The 21,761-nt window shown below is 35.6% G+C and overlaps 1 protein-coding gene across 5 annotated transcripts in view; it reads right to left on the reverse strand.

Moving 5' to 3' along the window:
- KLHL5 (kelch like family member 5) overlaps window positions 1–21,761 on the reverse strand; it is a gene marked incomplete at its 5' end in the record, with an annotated part of 49,466 nt that overhangs the window by 3,514 nt on the left and 24,191 nt on the right. For 4 of the 5 annotated variants that reach the window (XM_082281400.1, XM_082281399.1, XM_082281398.1 and 1 more), the window contains 8 exons: window positions 59–230; window positions 2,537–2,749; window positions 5,341–5,503; window positions 5,803–6,027; window positions 6,931–7,117; window positions 9,687–9,899; window positions 17,375–17,571; window positions 18,350–18,486. In XM_082281400.1, the coding sequence (XP_082137526.1) occupies window positions 59–230; window positions 2,537–2,749; window positions 5,341–5,503; window positions 5,803–6,027; window positions 6,931–7,117; window positions 9,687–9,899; window positions 17,375–17,571; window positions 18,350–18,486 (1,507 nt within the window). The remainder of the gene's footprint in view (window positions 1–58; window positions 231–2,536; window positions 2,750–5,340; window positions 5,504–5,802; window positions 6,028–6,930; window positions 7,118–9,686; window positions 9,900–17,374; window positions 17,572–18,349; window positions 18,487–21,761) is intronic. The other variant, XM_082281397.1, reaches the window with a different exon arrangement.

A 21,761-nucleotide genomic window follows, 5' to 3' on the forward strand; every position in this document is an offset into this window, starting at 1 on the left:
GAGGCACATCTGAAATAACAATATTAATAGTAGTGTATGGTCTGATCAGAAACGATACCTGTGTCCATTCATTTGTCTGGGGATCATAAGACTCCACTGTATTAAGATATGTTTGACCATCATATCCTCCAACAGCGTACAGCTTGTCACCTAGAAGACACACTCCCACTGCATCTCTGCTAATGCTCATAGAGGCCACAGCAGTCCACATATCTGTTTTGGGATCATACCTAAAAGATACTTTGTGTTATGCTCTTAAACTGTTAGCAAAATTCAACAACAACAACAAAAAAAGTGTACTGGAATTGATGCTGTCAAGGTAGTAGAAAACAGGACAATACAGATTTGGGTGTTAATTTCAAAGGACTTTCCCCCCCTCAATTCCCCTCCCTTTGAAACTGTTTCTTTAGTCATCTGGTAACACAGTCACTACTAGCCAGATACCTACTTCGTGCTGCTTTCCAAATAGTAATACAGACATATACAGCTGCTCTTACTACATTTTAAGTGTTACCAAACATACCATGCCGCAAACAGTTCTGCTGCTATACCATAGTAGAGCAAGTGCTTGTTTTAAGTGGTAACTACTGTATATCAAAGCACAGGCTGGTAAAATTGGGTTTGGTACTAAGATTACTATTACTAAGATTACCAATTTCAAAAATATGACCCAGTTTGAGAAAATTCTATGCAAATGAATTGGGAAATACAAAACTTACAATTTACAACACTTTTGAAATCAGAAGTATCAGCACAGTAAACAGCAGATGGTTTAATGAAAAACATTGTGTGGTTCTAGAACATTATCAACATTCTTTACAAGTCAAATTGGGAACTACAGAGGAGATTCCATGCTACACTTATGTCAAGGAATATATTTTAATCTGACTGAAAGAGGCAATCTTTTTTAAGACTACAGATGCTTACAGCAGAACTGATATAATTACAGAGCTCTGAAGGCTCTAAAGAACTATACAAAGAAAATAATTATTTGGCTAAGAGGCCATCCTAATTTCACACTTGCTAAAAACAAGTTTGAAAGACGCTAGTCTCAATTTTTTTGCATGAAGAGCATAGATACAAAGAGCTCTAACAATTTTATTTGCTGTTCTCTAGTCAAAGTATTACACAAATGCATGCAAGCATAACTGTAACATGAAAACACTACCTGAAGCACATATGCAAATAGAAGAGGGTGATTAGTAAGCTACATGTAGAACTTACTTTCCCAATTATCTTAGAATTTATAAGCAATTGTATTTATCTGGGAATAGCAACTTTTATTGCAAAATATAATTCAGAAGCTTAGTGTGGTAATAAAAAACAGATCTTTTAAATTAATATTCCTTAATTCTTTAATTTTTTTCAAGGAACTAGTTCCATGAATTTGATGGTCTTCAATTTCAACTCACTTAAAGAGCAAGGACAAAATGCATTATAAGATGATTCCTATTTATTAAAGTCATGAGTTCTGTAACTTTGTTTCAGAGAACACTGATTTAGAAAAATACACAGACATACTGCTTCTCTTAACATCCACGCTTCTCTTGGGCTTCTGATTATCTGTATTGCCCTAAAAATTCGGTATTTGCTAAGAAGTAGCTTCCTATCTGCAAACCTTTCTGGGGTCTTTTTAGTGCAACTTCCACATGTTGAGGGCTATGGGCCACACTGTATTTCCAGGTCTACTAGGGCTCTGAAAGTTTGAAAACTACAGCTCTTTTGTGGTGGATTTTTTTGTGGTGTGCTTTGGTTTGGTTTGTGGTTTTTTGTTTGTTTGGGGTTTTTGGGGGATGAAGGGTGAAACATATCTCCTGGCATTAATAAATTTAGTAAAAGAAGAATATGGGCGATGAAGACTTACTGTAAGTGTTGGGAGATACCAGGGAAGAGGAAAAGTTTTACAACTGGTGGTGGCGGAGCAGGGAGAGAATGAAAGCATAGTTCAGAAATACCTAAAATGCCAGTGAAGATTTAATACAGTGAATTATGAAGTATTTACTATCTTTTAAAATTATTTTATGGATCACATGTGCTTCTGCAATTTGTGATACAGTCATTCATTAATCACTTTACATAAAGACGCACCAATTCTGGAATGACTGAATTACATGCCAGTTTCCCACTGTCATTAGGGGATACAAGAAAGAATTAGATATATAAAGATCCACAAAACCTTATTGTTAACTTCTTTGAAAGTTATTATATGAATAGATTCAGACTTCTTCCATGAAATCTGCTTCATTTTTAAAAGCATTAAATTCCAAGTTGTTTCAGTTATAATTCATTCAATGAGATTGTTAAAATAATCTAGATGAATTGTATTAGGGAGAATTTGCTTTAAATAATCTGGCAACATTTTGAATCATAGTATGACTACACAGCATATTTTTATATGTAAGTTTCCTCTGTTCATGCTAAAAATAACACACCTATTTTATTGGGTTTCTACTTTCAGCTCTTTCCATAAATCACTCTATAGAGTAGCACTATTAGAATCCCATGGCAGGATATGCCTTCATCAGTGTATTATTACCTTTCTACGCAGTCTGACAGCCTGGATGTTAAGTTGGATGCTGGAGCATCATGGCCACCTATTGCATACAAGAACCCGTTCCAGGTGGTTACACCTACACCACCTCTTCTTTTTGACATCTGAGCACAGAGAGTCCATTTGTTTGTGTGAGGATCAAAACATTCTACTGACTTAAGACAAGAACTTCCATCTCGACCACCAACTGCATAAAGCCTACAAAGTAAAACAAAACAAAAAAGAAGACAATAAATGTTGTCTGAATAAGACAGTTTCTACTGAAACATGAAGGATTCCAAGTTTGTTAAAAAGGGAGGTTTAGAAGGAGACTTTCAACTTTCAGTAGACTGCTCTATTGTGAAAACTTAGGCAAGACTTTGCTCCAGTCTTTTCCTATTGTAATGAACAATGCATAATAACAATATTTACAGAAAATTGAATATCTTACACAGCATTTATGTTCCAACCTCTGCCTATAACTAGCAAGTTCAAAATTACACACATGACTTGCTGGGTCAGAAGGACAAATTCAGTAGTGGATCTGTGCGTGCACCATCTCCACCCTGCCTCATCTTAGGCATTCAAGTGCTTTTCTGGACCTGGGTTTTAGTTCATGACTGACAGCACTACTTTAAATCCCTCACACCCACTAGGTGGCCCAATTTGCTTAGTCCTAACAAAAAGGTTTCTAGCATTTGGTACAAACAAAGGATTTCAACTATTTGGAAGGGCTGAAATGAATAAAAAAATTGGGTTTAGGAGGACTCAATCACTGATGAACCTTTAAAACTAATCAAATAATCAAACTTGATAAAGAGTTTATGAAGAGAGTTTTTGAGCAATCTAGGAATAGCAGCAGACATGCCCAGCACTATTATTTGGAAAAGTAGGAACACAGAAGTCATTCTAAAAAGGAAGCAATGCATCAGAAGTAAAATCCAGTATGAGATCACCTCAAATAACATTAACAAAATCCTTTCAGAGCCTATGTATGGCTAAATAATCATATAAACATTAGTATATAATGATAGTATGAACAATTTACAACAGTTACCATGAAGCACTATTCAAGATGTCCTCAGTTTGGGTAATACTAGTGTTTGGTTTTTTAAATATACTTACCAAGGAACTTAAATACAAACATCTTGTAAATATGGTTGATCTAGTCCTTCTCAGTAACAATTTTAATATGCTTTAAAAAATATTCCATGGAAGTTTCTATGTTTAGCAATACAACTTGTTTAAGGTAAGGAATGTACTGAAGGTTACTGTAAAACTCTATTGCAGTTCCATAAACTAAAATCATGACTAAAATGAATCCTTTATGCAACGTAACATTTGTGAATCTCCCAACTTTACCTTCCCTCAAAACATGAGAGAGTTTTGATCACATATGCAGTGATTTCACACTCTGGACATGGAGAGAGACATATTAATTTCTATATATGAAGGTTTTGATCCAACCATCTGAAACTTACTAAGTTACAGACATACATTACAGGAAAGTGCAGAAATTACTGCTCCTGCATCTGAAATGCTGCATGCATTTTAAAATTGTCAGCTGTAGTGATCTTTTGTTGTGTCTCCATTAAGAGTCTAGGCAATGTGCCTCCATTAAGAGTCTAGGCAATGTTCCATACTAACAGGGAAATGTGAGGCTCTAATTCCGGTGCTTTTCATCACACCTGGGACCCTCTGCTGGATACACAGCAAGCTTTAGACCTAACTTGGGTATCTGAGACTGCAGTTCCAAGGCAGCCAAGGCACTCTGCTTGCTGGTTGATCAAGTTCATCCCTCTTTCCTGTAGGCAGTGAGCATTTCCACTCATTCTTGGACTTGTCCCAGATATCACAGAACCCTTTGTAGCTGCCTTTCAGCAGTACTAATTTACCAGTCACTACGCTTCCAAAATAAAAAAAGTATGAAAAACTTTTTTTACCTGAGAGCATTCAAATAGCTCAAGGGAGACATATCAGACAGCACATAAGCAGGAAGTGCAAATTTGTGGATAATAGAGTGTAAATATGCTGCCACAACCACAGTACTACTCAGTAAATCAGTAGCTTTGTCTGCTGTGGTATTCCTGTAGTCATGCTGGCAAAACATAACTTACTCTCCTCTCCACCCCCCCCCAATGCTGGGGTACTTCTTTAATAAGAATTGCATCTCCAACTGTGTAGGTGCATACCCAGGTGAAACTAAGCTTAATTAAGGGTTAATTTAGTTTGAAGTGCTAACTTAGCTTAGTTTATCATTGGTTTGCCTTAGTATATTTAGTGCTGATGCAGTAAGTGCATTCATCAACAGCAGCTCTGAATCTGCATTTCTGTAGTTTCAATAAACCACACTGTTTGTGGATCTGTGATTGTGAAAGTATTGAATGCAACCAGACTTACAGTGCTGAACTGGTTATAAACAGGAATTAGGCCCAGCTGCACCCAGCCCCTCTGATCTCTGGGAACCAGCTGGAATACAAGAGGATTATTTTCTGCCAAATTTCATACTCTAATGCAGCAGGTTCTTGGTATAAGAAGGATCTTGCCATACTGGAGCAAGTCCAGCTGACGGTCAGTAGGATGATGAGGGCACTAGAACACTTGGCATACAGCTGTAGTGATGCAGAGAAGCTTGCTTGACCCAGCACAGTATCTTTTCTGTGAATGAAGAAACTTGGCTCTTAATACTACCAACTGGTATCTATCAAGTGCAATTAATCTATCGAAATTAATAGTCATTTAGGATGGTCCTGTAATTACATTAAAATAATGAGATTTGACATTTGAAAACAGAAATTGCCTTCACATACTTTCCATTTAATATTGCTACACCAACAGTGCTCCTGGGAGTTGACATACTAGCTACGAAGTTCCACTGACGAGCCTGTGGATCCCATCTTTCTACTGTATTCAGGTAGCTCCAGCCATCATGTCCTCCTACAGCATACATGGGACCTTCCAATACAGCTACTCCTAAAATACAGATATGAAAAACAATCACTTCTGGATAAGAGGAATAAAGATCAGAATTTCTTAGTGACGGTCCAGTGTGCACCACAATTAAAAAAAAAAAAAAAAAATTCTTTTGGTAGCCAATGCTACCAAATACAATCCTCAATACAACCTGAAGGAGAAAATACATTGAATAAGCAGTTGGCATTAAAACAAAATTTCCACCCTCCTAAAGTTAACTTCTGAATGTTTTTTTGACCAATCCTAAAACAGGTAACCTTTAAAAAATATGCAATCAGCCTTTACAGAACTGTACATACCAAGACCGTGACGATGAGTGGACATAGGTGGCATTACACTCCAAGTTTTTGATCTAGGGTTGTAGCACTCCACAGTATTCAGTGTTTTCAGTCCATCTCTGCCACCAACAACAAACAATTTATCATCTAAAACTGCAACTCCAAACTGTAATCTTCGTCCATTCATGTTTGCAACTGGAGTCCATGTGTTGGTACGAAGTTCATATTTTTCAATACTTGTAGCTCCTGATGACAATATATGCAAGTTATATATGGGGAAAAAAGTTTTGAAGTACTAGGATAGTTTTTATTTTAGCATTATGCTGATCCCACAAGACACCATGATATCCTGCAGCACGTTCTTAAGTCTGTGTAGACAAATAGTCTTTTTTGACTTCCTCAGCAATTACCTGCACCGTTACAAAGGATGACTTTCTTGGTGCTTTTCAAGACAAAAAACAGGTTTTGTAAATGCTTTGCAGAATCAAGCCTTTAGAAATAGAAATATTAGGAATATAAACCAACCATCTGGAACACAATCGTATATCGAAATCAACTGTTTTGTAATATTAGACAAAAAAGCTGATGGTATGTGACATGACGTACTGAAAAACAGCTTTAAAACAACAAATTTAAGAAAACATTTTCTCTGCCATAACTTTCCTAACTTGCCAGATCCCTTCTAATTACCATTAAAAAGTATGGAATTTTCTATGAAAAAAATAATCCAAGCAGTTGTGACAGAACTATTTAACAATTAGTCAAAATATTTTTGTTGTTTTGGTTTTTTTTTTAAAGCATGTGCAGGTCACCTTTGTGGCCTTTCAGTCATTTTCTTCATTTTCCAAAGTACTGCTCCCTCAAGTAAATAAAGAATAGTTTTCATTCAATTAAACACTTCACTACTCAGAACTCAGCTATTCCTATGGTAATTTCAAATCAAAAGTCTAGATTCCAGAACATTTACGGTATTATCAAAGATATATAGGCCTTTTTAACCTAATAAATAGTATACACTTTAGATATTTCATGTTCTGTACTGCAGAATCCTTGAATTTTAGATTTAACAGGTTGTAAAAAAATCTATCAAACATTTCTTTTAAGAAGAACCAAAACAGCTCATCAACTAAACATTACATAAGCCAATACCTTTTGTTGCATCCATGCCTCCAACTGCAAACAAAACGCCCACTGTAGATTTTCTAGGTTTGGTGCGAGGGCTTTGCAACATAGGTCGTCTCTCTGGCAACAGATGGTACTTCATTGCTTCCATAATGAGTTTTTGACATTCGATGTCATCCCTAAAGAGTGCGTTGTTCTCCATATCTGCCAGAAACTGTGAAAAAGAAAGAAAAGCAAACAAGCCGTATTGCTATAAACTACATGAAGAATAAAACCATGATTACCAAGATAATATTTTATACAAACCCTTCTACTGCCTGATTTAAAGTCTCTGTATTTTCAAAATGGTCATGTAAAAAAAGCTAGGGTAAAATTGAACTTCTAATAAACAGAACATTCACATTTTAAGCAAAACCATTAAATAAATAAATAAATATTTAAAGAGGAAGGCCATCTGATCTTAATGGATGATTTAAGCTGAATGATCCAAAGAAAGGAAACATAATCTCCTCGAGTTCCATTGCCATGCAGGAATGTTCAAGAAAATGGAAACAGGCTCTGGGTATGTAAGTCAGTTCAACCTCATGCTTTTATTCCCAAATTCACCCAATGCAGAGGTCTGTAAAAGCCCTTTCAGCACAGGCTGAATATTTTAATATATATTCTGTTCCTCACCCTGACAGTGACCAATATCACAGTGTATCAACCAATAAAAGTCTTTGTTAAAATTTTTATATCAAGATTGCAAGCAAATTTGGCAACTTTTAAATCTTAAATATACTTAAATAAAATTCAACTAAAGACTACTAATAGAAGTTTTTAAGTTCAAAGATTCTGGAGTGGTTTGTACGCTGTATTTATCAAACTGCAGGAAAAAAATTATTAGTAGTTTGAGAATCACAACTCTAATTATTAGAAGTCTGGACAACTGGCATTTTTCTGAGCTGCACAACATGGCATGAATAACAGAGAAAAAAGCAAATGAAGTGCCCCACTGGGACTTGGACAGTTGTCAGAAAAAGAGAGAGAAAAAAAAGCAGATGCTTCTGAAAATCCAAAATCCAAACACTTTGTGAGTATTAAACATGCAAGTCCACAAACCAGAATGAGATGTCATTGTTGAGCTGTTGACAGCCAACCACTGACAGGTACAGAACTGCTGTGACTTCAGTCATCAGAAGTACTAAAGGGGCTCGCTGTGAAACAGCTGGGCACAATATGGTGTGAATATCCCTGGCTTAAAGCTGCCTTAGGGCTGCAAAGTGGCAAACATGATAACCATGGTTCCAGAACAGATACAGGTAAGTACAGATGGCTAAACCTGAACACCTCAGTATCAGGCAAAATAACACAAAATATGACAGAAAACATAATTAACAATCACAGAGAGAATAAAAAACCCTTTCAAAGCCTTTCATCAGTGACTTTTCAGAAGATTGAAAGTTTTGCAGCATTTCTCTAATTGGCTACAGTTCTCACTATTTAAAATAGCAAATGAAAAGTGTTCTCATGTAAATTAGTAGAGGGAACTTAATCTCATTCTTTACTTTCACACCTCTCATTGTTTCTTCTTTTGATCCAAAAGACCACTTGTATCATTTCATAGGGACACTCTGTGATTATAAAACAATAAACTAAAAGCTGTCTTTTAACTGCTAGTGTACAATGCTACAGAATTGCATACAGTTTAAAAATATATTTTAAAAAATTAATTAATTCCTATTGTCCTAAATCAAGCACTGTCACACACGCATGCATGAAAAACTAAGGCTGTAGCACAACATAAGCAATTCAGACTTTCAATATATTTTTCTGATGGACAAGCAGCATATAATATTTAAAGCAACACTGTGTGAATGTGAGTTCTGCAACAAAAAGATGCAACCTACATTTTCTACAGTTTCTAACCCACTCAGCCGATAAAGAATTTCTCACTGCACAGTCTCAGTCTCTGAAAGCTATTCTACTTGATTTAAAAAGAAATGCAATTTTGCCTGCAGACTCTTGAAACTAAAACTACTATAAATATTCCTCACTCAAAGAACTTAGAATGGGCTTACTGAAAGTACATTTTTTCCAAGTTTTATTATTTACACAGCTCCTTGTACCTAAAGCATTTCTAACAGCATTTACAAATGACACATTAGCACGAAATCATAGTAACTGCAAATCTGATAAGGAGAAAGGTAGTGCAGACACTCCAGTACTAAGAATTCCTGTCTAAAAGGAATCTGAGCCATCTTGTAATTCAGAAACTGCTAAATCATCTTTTTCATTATTTATCAGAGATGTAAAGTTTGCCACTTTACAGCTTAAGAGGCTGACAAACATTCATTTTTAGCAAAAAGAAACTTACAGATATTTAGGACACTGCTTGCATTAACCAGAGAGATGACAGAATGCTATCTACAAAGAGATGCATAAAAACAACCAATAAAACTAATAATTCATTACGAGTTTTTTGCTTCCAATGCTAGCTACAGTTTCACAGTATTTCCTGAAGATTTTTTTTAAGTGTATCTGCATCTCTGCTTGCAATGGTTTTGGTTTCAGCAGGTTGTTTAATCTTCTAATTTAATTTCTCTCAAATATCTTTAATTCATCAACTATAAAACTGAAAATCTTTTAATTATGTTATATATAACATACTAAGTCCTTACATGCAGCTCTAAGAATCCAAATCACTATAAAATTTCTGATATGTCACTATCAATATATTTATGCTGTAAACATTATGCCCACTGTAACCATGGTATAAACTAGAGAGGAATTGAACAATTTACTTGTGGAGCAAGCAGAGGCAGTCTAATGTAAGCCAGGAGTTTACTGAGATCTTTCCTTCTCTGTTCCAAATCATGTCGAACCCACGTAAGTAGTGCATTCAGTATAGTTTCTTCATTAGGAATATTCATGTCATCACTTGCTAAAAGCTTAGCAATTTCAGTGGCTGGCAATAACAGAAATTCTTGATTTCTAATTACTTCCATGAAGTTCTCCTGAAAAAGAAAAATATTTTAATAGAGGTGACATCATACTTTAAAGACATTTTATGGAACACCTGCTGTATCTTCCCCTCTTTTCCCTTCCTTCTTGCCATCTCTCAGTTGTCCCACTGTAGTACTGACTTGGGAGGAACACCAAAAAAGAATTTAAAGTACTGAATTATTTTCACCCCGATCATTTCCCCAACTCAGTCAGTCAGTCTCACAGACAGATGTTCTGAAACAACTGAGGGAAGTGCACAGATGGAAATGACATAGGTTGTGGGTGTTACAATCTTGGCACTGCAAAGTGAAGAAATAATTTCTGAAGTATAGTTAAAAAGATGCAGTTTGTTCCTGTTGTCAAGCAGAAAGCACAACATGCTACAACAACTGGGCACATGTAACTGTTTTCATTACTGCTAGATAAAAATGTGGCATTAAGTTTTCAGAAGAAATAAACAACACTAACAATTTCATTGTTGATTTAAAATCAAATATTTTAAGTTTATTTTACTATTTTGTAGGTTTTATACAATTGATCTGATTTGGCTGGGGAGCAAAACATACAAAGAATCCACAATATTACACACGCCTTGCTACACTAACAATATTTGGATAGGATTCAATCTTCTAACTTTCATCCTGTCATTTTCAGCAACAAATCCTTACTTCAAAATAAGAAATTCATAGTACGTAACACGTCCTACACTGATATCCAATTACTTCATAATACAAGGACTTACAGCATATTCTGTAAGGATTCTGATCAATTTAGGCAGAAATAGCAGAAGTATGTAGAAACACAATCAGCACCATGAACTTACAGTGAAAAACCTGAATGTAACAGAAAAAGGTCATGTCTATCCTCTTTCCCCATATACCTTTACAAGGCAGCAAAGCAAAGCAACACAAAAGCAGAGAAGTAAAATCACAACATATTCTTGTATTTTGGTAGCTCAAACTCGAGCTAAATTCATACTCAAAACTAAGAGTAGCTTCATGACGATAGCAGTGTTACAATCAATTTATTAAATGCACTGTGGATTGCTAGATAGCCAGCTAACGGGATGCTGATTTTGGTCTGCCATCACATGCACCTCCAAAACACCTGGAGAACAAAATGCGTTAGATCCACAAACAGGGATGTCTAACTGGGCCTAATATGAAAATTAGCCTTACTTAGTACTTACTTAGTCTTCTTTAATGATTTAAAAAGAAAGAATTGCATGCTAATAAAAAACCTGTAGATTAGAAGCACATGTTGGAAAAAAACATGATTTTTAGGTCCAAAAAGGGGAGAAACTAGCAAGAAGAAGCAAGAGATGCACTGCAAAACAGATATATTTAAATTTTTAATATTTAAATTGGCATTTAAATATTTAAAATGGCAACAAAAATGAAAGTACAGTTTGGTATTATATATGCAATGGGCATCATGACAACAAAGAAAAAAGTTAACACTTCTTTTTTATTGCTTGGTCTAGACGCTTTCAAAGCTATACCTCAGTACTCCAAAGATATTGCCTAATAAGAAAAAAAAGCTGAGCGAAGAGGAAAAAACTAATTAGGTGTAAGCAGTGCACCTTACATGAAAGCCAAATGTATATAAGATGGCTACAAGGTGTGTAAGGGGAAAGATCAAAGTGACTCCACTCCACGGGTAATTCCGGAAATCAGGAAAATAACTGCAAATGTTATTGGTGTGCATAATTCTACTTGTGGATGGAATTCGGAAAGAACACTTTTACATTTAGTATCTGAAAATACTTAATATCTGAAAAGCTTTCCTACAACAAAGATCCAACTGTCTACACAAAAGAAGTACTTAATGCGAAAGCTATAGTAGATTAGAAGGGAGATAGAGTTGTCTTTCCCTCTTTAATTCATTTAACTATTTGTATTACAAAATAAAAGTTAAAATGAAAAAAAAGTGAATTAAAAAACCAATATTCAGAAGCACTACACATGCATTGCTATTTACTTCACTCTGATACTAAATGCCTGGTAGTAAAATTGAATCTGAGAAGTTATCAAAATTATTTCCACAGTTTAAACATGCAGCTGACGGGAATTCATATTCCATTGAGTTCATTTTTTCCACTGACTGCTTTTTTGTTGGTTCTCTGTCCTAGAGAGTATGCAAGCTGGAGCTGTGCTTTTAGTTTTGCTGAATGAACAGGCAGTGAACTCTGACAAAGTGGAACACCAACACTTACTACCTTAAACTTTCCAAATTGTCTATCCGTATCACAGGAAGAGGAAGGGGAAAGCACTTGCATGAAAAGTTCTTTTGTCTCTGGAGGCAACAACAAGCATAAGTCAATCAGGGATCCTCTTTGGAAAGCTTTTTTCCAACTGGATTTCATCACTTCAACAGCTGTTATGTGTAAAAAGCCTGATTTTCCTTCTTGTTGCTTGCAGACCATTGCTTTCTGATGGGAACAAGTTCAACTTCCTCTTGCTCCCATTCTATTTTTACAGCAGAGACTCCTTTTGAGCAGAGTATCAAAGCATTCCACTGGGAATACAGGCACTCTTTGTCCTATGTCTGGGTTTTTTATAATCAGAATCTGACAGTTCCTCTTCCTTTACAGACAGATATTCTGAAGACAAAAAGAAGGAGCCAGTGTATCTCCTAGCATTCTTAACCTCCTCATTAGCTTTTTCTTTCCTTCTTCTTATGGGAACTCTCTGTGGAAGAACAGGATATTTCAGAGAACAAATGGTCTGCAGTTTCAATCCCTTGCTTTCTGGTCCTGAAAGTAAACAGTTTCCCAAACCCAAAATTAGCTCCTCAAAGAGCTTAGAAACTTTATCAAATTAGTAGCCTGAGGCTTATGTACTAACTAAGACAGGAAGATGCAGTCCTCATGCTCAATGCTCATTCACATCATAACCCCAAATTCATCTTTCAGCAACTGCATAATGAGTAATACTGATATTCCTAACCACAGATTTGCCTTGGACTTGGTACAGTGCAAGAAAATATTAGAAGCACATAAAAAAATAAGATGTCACGATGCGTATTTCTAAATGATATTTAATCCCTACAGTGGGATGCAGTGAGATGGTTAGTCTCCCTGCACACTGTGTCAGAAGGATGAAAACCTTGGAGAGCATCAGACACCTGCAGGTTTAGAAGGACTGAGGCTGCCCAACAGGCAGCTCTAACCACGGAGCTCTGCTTAAACTCTGAACTTGGGCAACCAAAAGGCAAGAGGCGCTTGACTCACAGGATCTGAACACGAGCAAACAGGAAATGTAATTTTGTCTGCTGGCTGCTTCAGTCCGCTGGTCAACTAAGTATGAATTCACTAAGAACTGAGCTACCTGACTTCCTGGTAAGCTGTTAATAGTCAAACAGATGTCAGATACCATCTACTTTACTTTTATTCAGATTTCACTGATACATTAAACAATAAACCAACCTAATACTTGCAGTGTGTGCAGGGTTTGTTTAGAATACAGCTATTGCAGCTTGACTCCTTGCTGCACTGTTTCTGGATTCCAAAACAGGCTGAGCAGCATGCAGAAACCTATTCAGTCTTGACAAGGCAGTACTGATCTTTTGTGCTAGGCAGGACTGAGGGAACTTGAAAGACAGAAATATCTTGGATTTTCACAGGTGAAAAAAGAAAGTGAATGAGTATTTTCCAAATCAGTTGATTACTTGAGCAGGATATTTTGGACAGCAATTTCAGGTGCAAGAATGTAAAATCCTTGTTTTAGGCACTATCGCAATCTTTGGTTCTGGCCTTTTGTGGAAAAAAAAAGCATTTACATTTCTCCTCTCTTCGTGCTCCCCACTAACAAAAGAAAAAACTGTCCTGGCTGTTGCAAGAAAAAAAAGACAAATTATCCCTCTTTAATTCCTCCTTCCAATCATAACTCCATATTTCAATGATTTTTTGTTACCCAACTACTGCCTTACAGGAGAAAGTAAGTCCAAGTGTGCCACACCTTTTCTTCTGCAAAAATACCTAGTTTCTGTGCTTGGACCCAATCTGTTACTCTGTTCTTTTAACTTTTTCTTTTTATAAACATCCATTGGCTTGTTCAGAAATCACACAAGCTCCAAAACTAACTTTATCTGAATCTTGTAATACTATCACTGCTCATGTATTTCTGAAGACTTCTGATGAAAATCAAAATGACTTTTCACTCTGCTTTAAGCATGCATAGCTGAGCAACAATGATTACACAGGGACTAACTCAGGCACTATCACACAAAGTTTCGAATGTCTGTTCTTTCTTTATTAGTTGTAAATCAGAAAGTTAAAATCTGGCTACTGAAGAAGCTACTGACACTTACGTAAGAACACCTCACTACTCACCACAGATATTGCATATTCTGGACATAACACAGGCTAGCTTTTCCTCATCTCAAAGTATTAACTTCACTTTTGTTTACTTTTTTGTGGGAAAGGAACTATTGGTTTTCAGTCAAGGTACACTATCAACTGACAACAAGATGTCAAAAAGGGGTGTTTGTTGTGACTTTGAACACAGCAATAAAAATGCACAGAGGGCATTTTGTGCAAAAAGGCCTTTACAAATTCGTTGAAGCAAACAGATACAATACTGGCAAGTCTAATAAAATTCCTAAATTTGTGATTGTATGCCCCCAATACTGTACATAAACTACAGCAAAACAGGATAATCTGTGTTCAAAAGATACCTTTACTGAGATACATTTCATGATTCTATCAACTCTATTTTAAAACTGTGATGCATAAAAATCAGAGGTGCTCTTTTTACAGCATTAAATCCACTACTAATCACTTCAGTTCATCTCATGTTTCACTTCATGTATACTGAAGATTTTTTCAAGCTTTGATTTGTAATGCCAAAAATTGACCTGTTTTGATAAACTGTTCCTCTCTGTAAAAACAACTTATCAACTGTCAACACAGTAAACAACAAAGTAATGCAACACTTAAGTCCTTTTAGCATAATATACATCTGTAATATGAAGAAATGCAGCATTTGAATCCTTCTTAATAAATTATATTTTTAATCGCTGATTCTTTCCAATGACTAATGTACTCAGACAGAAGAAGCCTATTAACAGAGGCAGACCTAGTGGGATAACTCACTGATTCCTCCTCCAGTTTAAAAAAAACATTCATTTCACCTGAATTTCAAATCTTCATGTGAAAAGGTATTTTAATGAAGCAGGTAAGATGATTACAAAATTATTACATGTGTCATAAAAACCTTTAAAACAGAGAATTTGTTTTACTTGTAAAAAAAAGTTCAATGGCAATCAGGGATTTTTCTGACAAAGAAAAACTCATAGAAAATAATGTGTAAATTAAAATTTAAGTATTTTATACTATTCACTACCTTCTACTACAAGTATTTTAAAAGAACCAGAACTATAAACTATACTCAGTATAATCCCACACTGTTCTATGCAGCCCAATGCAGCATAAAAATTATTCCCTGTTTTAATAAGGAGAATTTTGCCAGCTATTACAGATGTACTTAACCCTTACACTCTAATACTTCTAAATGGAAAGAGCATCAAGTACCTAGAACTCACTAGTGTTGAACATTTTCTTTTTTCAAACAGCTTTTAAACAAATGAAATTACTTGGGGATTTAATTTAATTGAGGATTCAATTGGACTATACATTTCTATGCAGTTTCCATAGCAACATTCATTTCAAACTAAAGAAGCTGCTTCTCGATTACTCATTATTACTAAAATTCAATTTAATGTCTCTGTTGGAACTAAACAACATTAAAAGAGGCCTTGGGAAAAATCCACCTAGCACAACTAATTAGTTCTGAAAATGGCTTTTTAAAATCCACCTAATTTGAATTTCATTCCCATCAAAGCCTTAAAAGCAACAATTTTGCCACTGAAGTAAACAATGGCCAAAAGGCACAGACCTATTTTCCTCTGGTCTGAACAAAAGAAAGATAGGTGCTGTAAAAGAATGGCTTTTAGAAAGTTCACAGCCCCTATTTGCCCTAAGTCATGAATTGACAGTCAGAATACTAAGACTGGAATGCCAACATTCCCCTTTAAAGATGCATTAGTCTAATAATTCTTACTACTCCAATCTTGGCAGTCCACTTATAAAGGACATGACAATGCCCCGGACCAAAACACAGGCTTATTCTGAAAAAGAACAAGTAGGTCAGAGGAGGGAGTTTCTCTTTTCACATATTTTTTCTATCACTGATCTCACTCGACATAAATTCTGATATTCCTCAAAGGCATAAACCACATTTACTTTGCTGTTTCATTGCACATTGTACCTAACCGCAGTCTCCTTATTTATGTTTGTGCAATAACGAAGACCAAGAATAGAAACACCTAAGTTACAATCTGCACATTATTTATTGATCTGCTTTGGTAAATTTCAGTGTGTCCATGATATTAAGTATGTGAGAGATCCATTCGCTGCGGAAGAACATTGTGTCATATACAAAAAAAAAAACTATCTTAAACTGCTATACATATTAAACTAAATTAATTTAAGCCAAGAAGAAATAATTAAAGAAAAAAAAAAGGTTTTAAACCAGCAACACCTAAGGCAGCAAGAGGAAGAGCCATGGATTTCTAATACTAATTACAAGACATAAATTACAGCTCTTGGACCTAAGCCAATATCTTAATGCCAAGGTAATGCCATGACACACAAGCAAATTAAGTATTATCTTAATTCCCACATCTCTTATGCAGTATCTACATGCCCTCATTCAGGTCCCAAGAGCTTACTTAGGCAAAATTTCATCAACAAGTGAGCAAAATGCCTCACAAAACTGCAAAGAGTTGATGAACTGACTTCTTCCAGAGACAGTTCTCCTGCCTTCTTCTAATAACTTTACTAAAATACACTTGTGAGAAGAAAAACAAAGAACATTTTGTACTAAAATAAAAGGATGACGATTAAGCAGATGAAGTTTACTTAAGTTAATAGGTCTGAATTTCTACAAATTAACTCAAAAATATAATTGGCAAATTTGTATTTAGTCACATATTGCCTAGCCTAAGATTAAATTCTTTGATGCCTGACATCCCATTGCTAAGGTATTAAGGACAATGCAGAATCTATATTGCTGAATGCCCACATTCATGCTCCAAGAATAACTTAGAACCTGCTACATCCAGTTCATTACACTTCTATTTAGTAGTGTGTTATTTTGGAATAGGTGATAGCAATTTGCCCACTGTGAAGTCTGTAGTTTTTGACTGTCAGAAATAAGAACAAGCTTTTGAATTATTCTCTTAAATGCATACCACACAATCCCATTTCTGTTACAGGGAACCATTAATGCTTTCCTATTCCTTTCCAACTCAAAATCAGAAACTTTAAAGTTATTTTGTCATTTTTCATCATGGGAACATATGTGCATTCTTGTTTGAAAATGATGAAGGTTTTCTGGGGGAAAAACATTACTACTATATTTAGGAAAACATTCTGTATTTTCTTTACTAAATAGAGCAGATGATACTTAATGTAACAACATACCATAGTGTAATTGTGAGCCACCTTGTGCAAGTCAGTGCAACCCTGTGCATCAGCAAAAGATCGGATTCCAAGGCAATTGGATGGGTGAAGCTGCTTCATTAGGAATTTGCAGCATGCTTCTACAACCTGAGAGAGCTGAAGAAGGCAAGCTGTAGACAACAGGCACTCAATGTTATCTTCTTTTAATTCAAGGCGACCTAGTAACATCAAAACGATCACATTAATTTGCTCTTATAATCTTACAAATTCCCTAAAACCCCAAGGCAACAGATTTACAGATTAATTTACAGATTATATGACAGAATAGAAGGCTTAGTAAACATCACCCTCAGCATTAGATAACTAATAATTTTCAAAATTAGTATCTATAATGATGTAAGGAAAGGGAATCCTAATGAGATTCCTTTTTTTGTCAGCCATGATATATTTAATAGATTCATATAATTTGTTAACTAACTGAATGTAGTATTATCAGAGAAACTTTATCCTATCAGATTGTCTCAGGTAACAGCAATGAGACCTAACTGTGGTCTACAGCTTTCTTACCAGGGAAGGAGAGGAGCAGGCACAGATCTCTTCTCTCTGCTGATAGGACCCCAGGGAATGGCATGAAGCTGTGTCAGGGGGTTAGGCTGGATATTAGGAAAAGGTTCTTTCCCCAGAGGGTGGTTGGGCACTGGAACAGGCTGCCCAGGGAAGTGGTCACAGCACCAGCCTGACAGACTTCAAGAAGCGTTTGGAAAACACTCTCGGGCACACGGTGTGATTGTTGGGGTGTACTGAGCAGAGTCAGGAGTCAGACCTTGAGAATCCCTGTAGGTTGCTTCCAACTCAGGATATTCAGTGACCTCTTTTTATTTATTTATAAGAAATTAAATAATGTGAATAATTTGTAAAGAGCATTTGAAATCTAGTAATGGAATACAATGCTCACATGAGAACATTAGATGAAATTGTCATTTTCGCCTCAATTACCTGTATATGCATACTGAACCAGAGCCCACAATGCCTTTGGCTCCACACCTTCCATCTTGATTTCTTCCTGTCTTGCTTCCCTTACATCATTGGTGAACATTGCTGCAAAGTAGTCCGAAACAGAGGAGAGAACCAATCTGAGTGTGACATGCAGGAGAAAAGGAGAGAAACAGGGAAGAAAAGAAAAAACCTTAGTCAACCTGATGTTTCTTAATTTATGATTCATTACTTTTCCCTTTGAAGAAACACTCTAGTGAGAAAAACATTTAAAAATTGACGAAGTGCTCCATGCTCTAGTTTCTCTCTATGAATAATGAAGTACTGGTACTAAACCTACATTTGCTGCTGATCTAAACTAATTACCCTTTTAAAGCTCAATGACTTTTAATAGCCAACACAGACATAAACCATAAACCCCCCCCCCCCCCCCCCAATCCACCAAAATTTGAAACGGAATATAAATATACATTACTTAAATAAAAATAAAATTGAATTGACTTCCATTTGTATTATGTCAGATAGTTTTTTAAACATGAAAGAATGACTTACCAGTCCTTTTCAAAATGCTTTTATTCTTGGTGCAGACATATACATTCACTTACTAATACTGATAACAAAACTTGGCACAGTAAATGTGGAGATGATACAGAGTAATGTCTTTTGTGGGTATGTATTTAGTCTTTTTTAACAATCCTTACTATTTTACAATACTGTGTAAATAAACATGTTAGTGCACAATGGACATTTCTTTGGATTACTCAGAGTAAAACACTCACTACAAGTAATAATGCCACTCTGCAAAATGTGCAAGAATTTTGATGTCTCAGTATGTGTTCAGAGACTAGGGTGAAAGAGAAAATGATATGAGGCAGGAATATGATAGCTACCATAACTATTCAGGAGGACTGCTGGCCTCTTTCATAAGAGACTGCCAGGAATGGCCTTGTGGCTTGGACCAATTTTTGTGCTGCAGCAGTTCACTGTTGCCTTGCCCATGGGGAATTCAATATAAATACATTTGATATATGTACTGATCTATACAAAGAGCAAGTCCAAAAACCAAGCCCACTGCAAATACATTAAACAGTCCATATGCATACATTCCATTAATCTAATACTTCAGGCAGTTTATGCTGTGCTGAATCACTATATTGGTGTGTTAAAATGACAGAGGTCAGGAACTACAAACCAGAGTAAAACTATTTGAAAAGGTGAGCACCAGTGCTTTGGGAAGGATTTGCAGGTACATATACAAAGTAATGAAATAAAAGGAGCTGTCTCTTAGTTAATTAACCGCAAAGTAATAAAATTTTGACTAATTAATTTCATAATATATTTTTCTTGTGTATTTTCTGATCATTGACCATTTGGTCAGGCTTACAGTAGGATAATTCTTTTTTTTCTAGCTGCTGAGGCAACAGAGTTAGGAGTGCATGGGGAAAAGATTAATTTTATTTTAATACCTTGTATGATTTAAGTTTTGTCAAAAGAAACAAAGCTCTGTTCTTTTACAGAAAAGTGAAATCCTGTTCTTGAAAGATTAGATTTATTCTGTGGGTGACTTACTAAGAACACTTAGAACCTTCTGCCAAGGTAGGGCCCAGGCATCACTTCTAGGCATTTTAACCTTGGGTTTAATGAAATCTGCATTTAAATGAAAATACTGCCTCCCAGAGATCTATAGAAGTGGAGTAAATTAGAGAGGACATTCATGTAAGTATCAAGGGAGAATTTCTGCAACTGTTTTTGATGCTAGAATGAGATGACAAGATCAGATTTCTATGTACAAAATAGGGGTTCTCACTGGAAGGGAAAGTGGTTTGAATAACCCAAGTATCTCTGCAGCTCCAATTCAGGCTTAAAAAAGGCAAAACAACCAACTTAACGTATTCACATCCGGCAGTTCTAACTTGGAACATTGCCACAGAATAGAGCTTGAAAAAGACAGGTCTTTTGCAATAGGAAACAGAACTTAATACTTCGTCATATCACACTTTGGGGGTTGGTTGGTTTTTTTTTTTTTTTTTCTTTCCCCAGCAGTGCATTTGGACTGGGTAGCTGCACTATTATTCAGAAAGCATCAAGACTGTACACATTTGAGCAACAACTGCTGAAGAAATGCCAAATAATAACACATGGGTCCCAATGCCTTCTACCAGAGGTTTGATATCAGCAAATTTCTCCCTGTGATTTCCAGACTCAAGAGTCCTCCAAAAGAAATTAACAGAAATGTAATCCATTAAATATTTTTGCAAACGTGTTCAGATCCATGAGGAGGTATACACACTTCACAGTGTTAAGTGCATTCCAGAGAGTGACTTGCATATACTGACAGAGGCTGTGAAGTCCAGAAGTAGTTTAATATAGGTAATTTGAAAAAGCAAAAATTATACTGAGAATAGTTTTGTAATAATTTCACAATGAAAAGCCTTAGAACAGATATCCACACTTTTCTCCTAATTAAACTAATTTAGAAAATAAAGCTCTTTCAAAGAAAGAAATGGGATTAAAATATATAGTGACAATGCATCAAGGTGACACTGAGCTAGGATAAAAGAAAACAAAGGCAGACTTTCAGCCAACTGGCCTTTTCTTGTCCTATCTTTTTCCCACTAGTCAATGAAAGTCAATTACTGCTATACACGTGTGATTTGATATTCACTTGTTCATTGATCTTTTAATCTCATAGCTAGTAACTTATTTTTCTTCCAGTTAAACTGTATTCCTAAATACAGACTACAAAACATGAAGCAACAAATACCTTCATATAACTCAAGAATCCATGGAAGACTTTCCCCATCCATATTTGACCTTTTTGCTAAAAAAGCAGTAAAAAAGCTAAGCGACATGTATGATTTTTTAAAAGAAAATCCGTACACTGACTACAAAAACTGACTAAATGACTATAAAAGCTACACTGATATTCACAATCTCCCTGTTAAATACAGGCATCCTGGCTCTGCTAGCATTTAACAGAGTTACTGAGCGTTATTTTGTAATCATTAAAATCAACATGTTTCTCCCTATCAAGAATTCACTGTGAACTACTGATGCTACAAGATACTGCCTTTCCTCCATTTAGAAACTGAAGAAAACTATGGGTTTTGTATTCAGTTTGTAGCCTTTTTTTGCTCCTAGGAGTAGTATTTCTGGTATAATTGCCCAACCAAAATGCCTACAAAATTAGTATATACTGCTATTAAAGAGGTCTTTTAAGATTACAAAAGAACCCAACCACAAAAAACAAGAAAAAGCCTTAGTACAGTTGGCATTGTATTGTTTGATTGTGGATTGAACATATCTACCTTTACTCTCCTTCTTACCTTATTACCAGCTATTGCTAAATATTCAATTCTGCATAGGTAAGATCACAAGAATTTAACTACTGAATTATATGCAGTAAGCTGCTCTT

This window comes from Coloeus monedula (assembly GCF_965178545.1).
Source record: "Coloeus monedula genome assembly, chromosome: 5".
In the NCBI taxonomy this organism is placed as follows: Eukaryota; Metazoa; Chordata; class Aves; order Passeriformes; family Corvidae; genus Coloeus; species Coloeus monedula.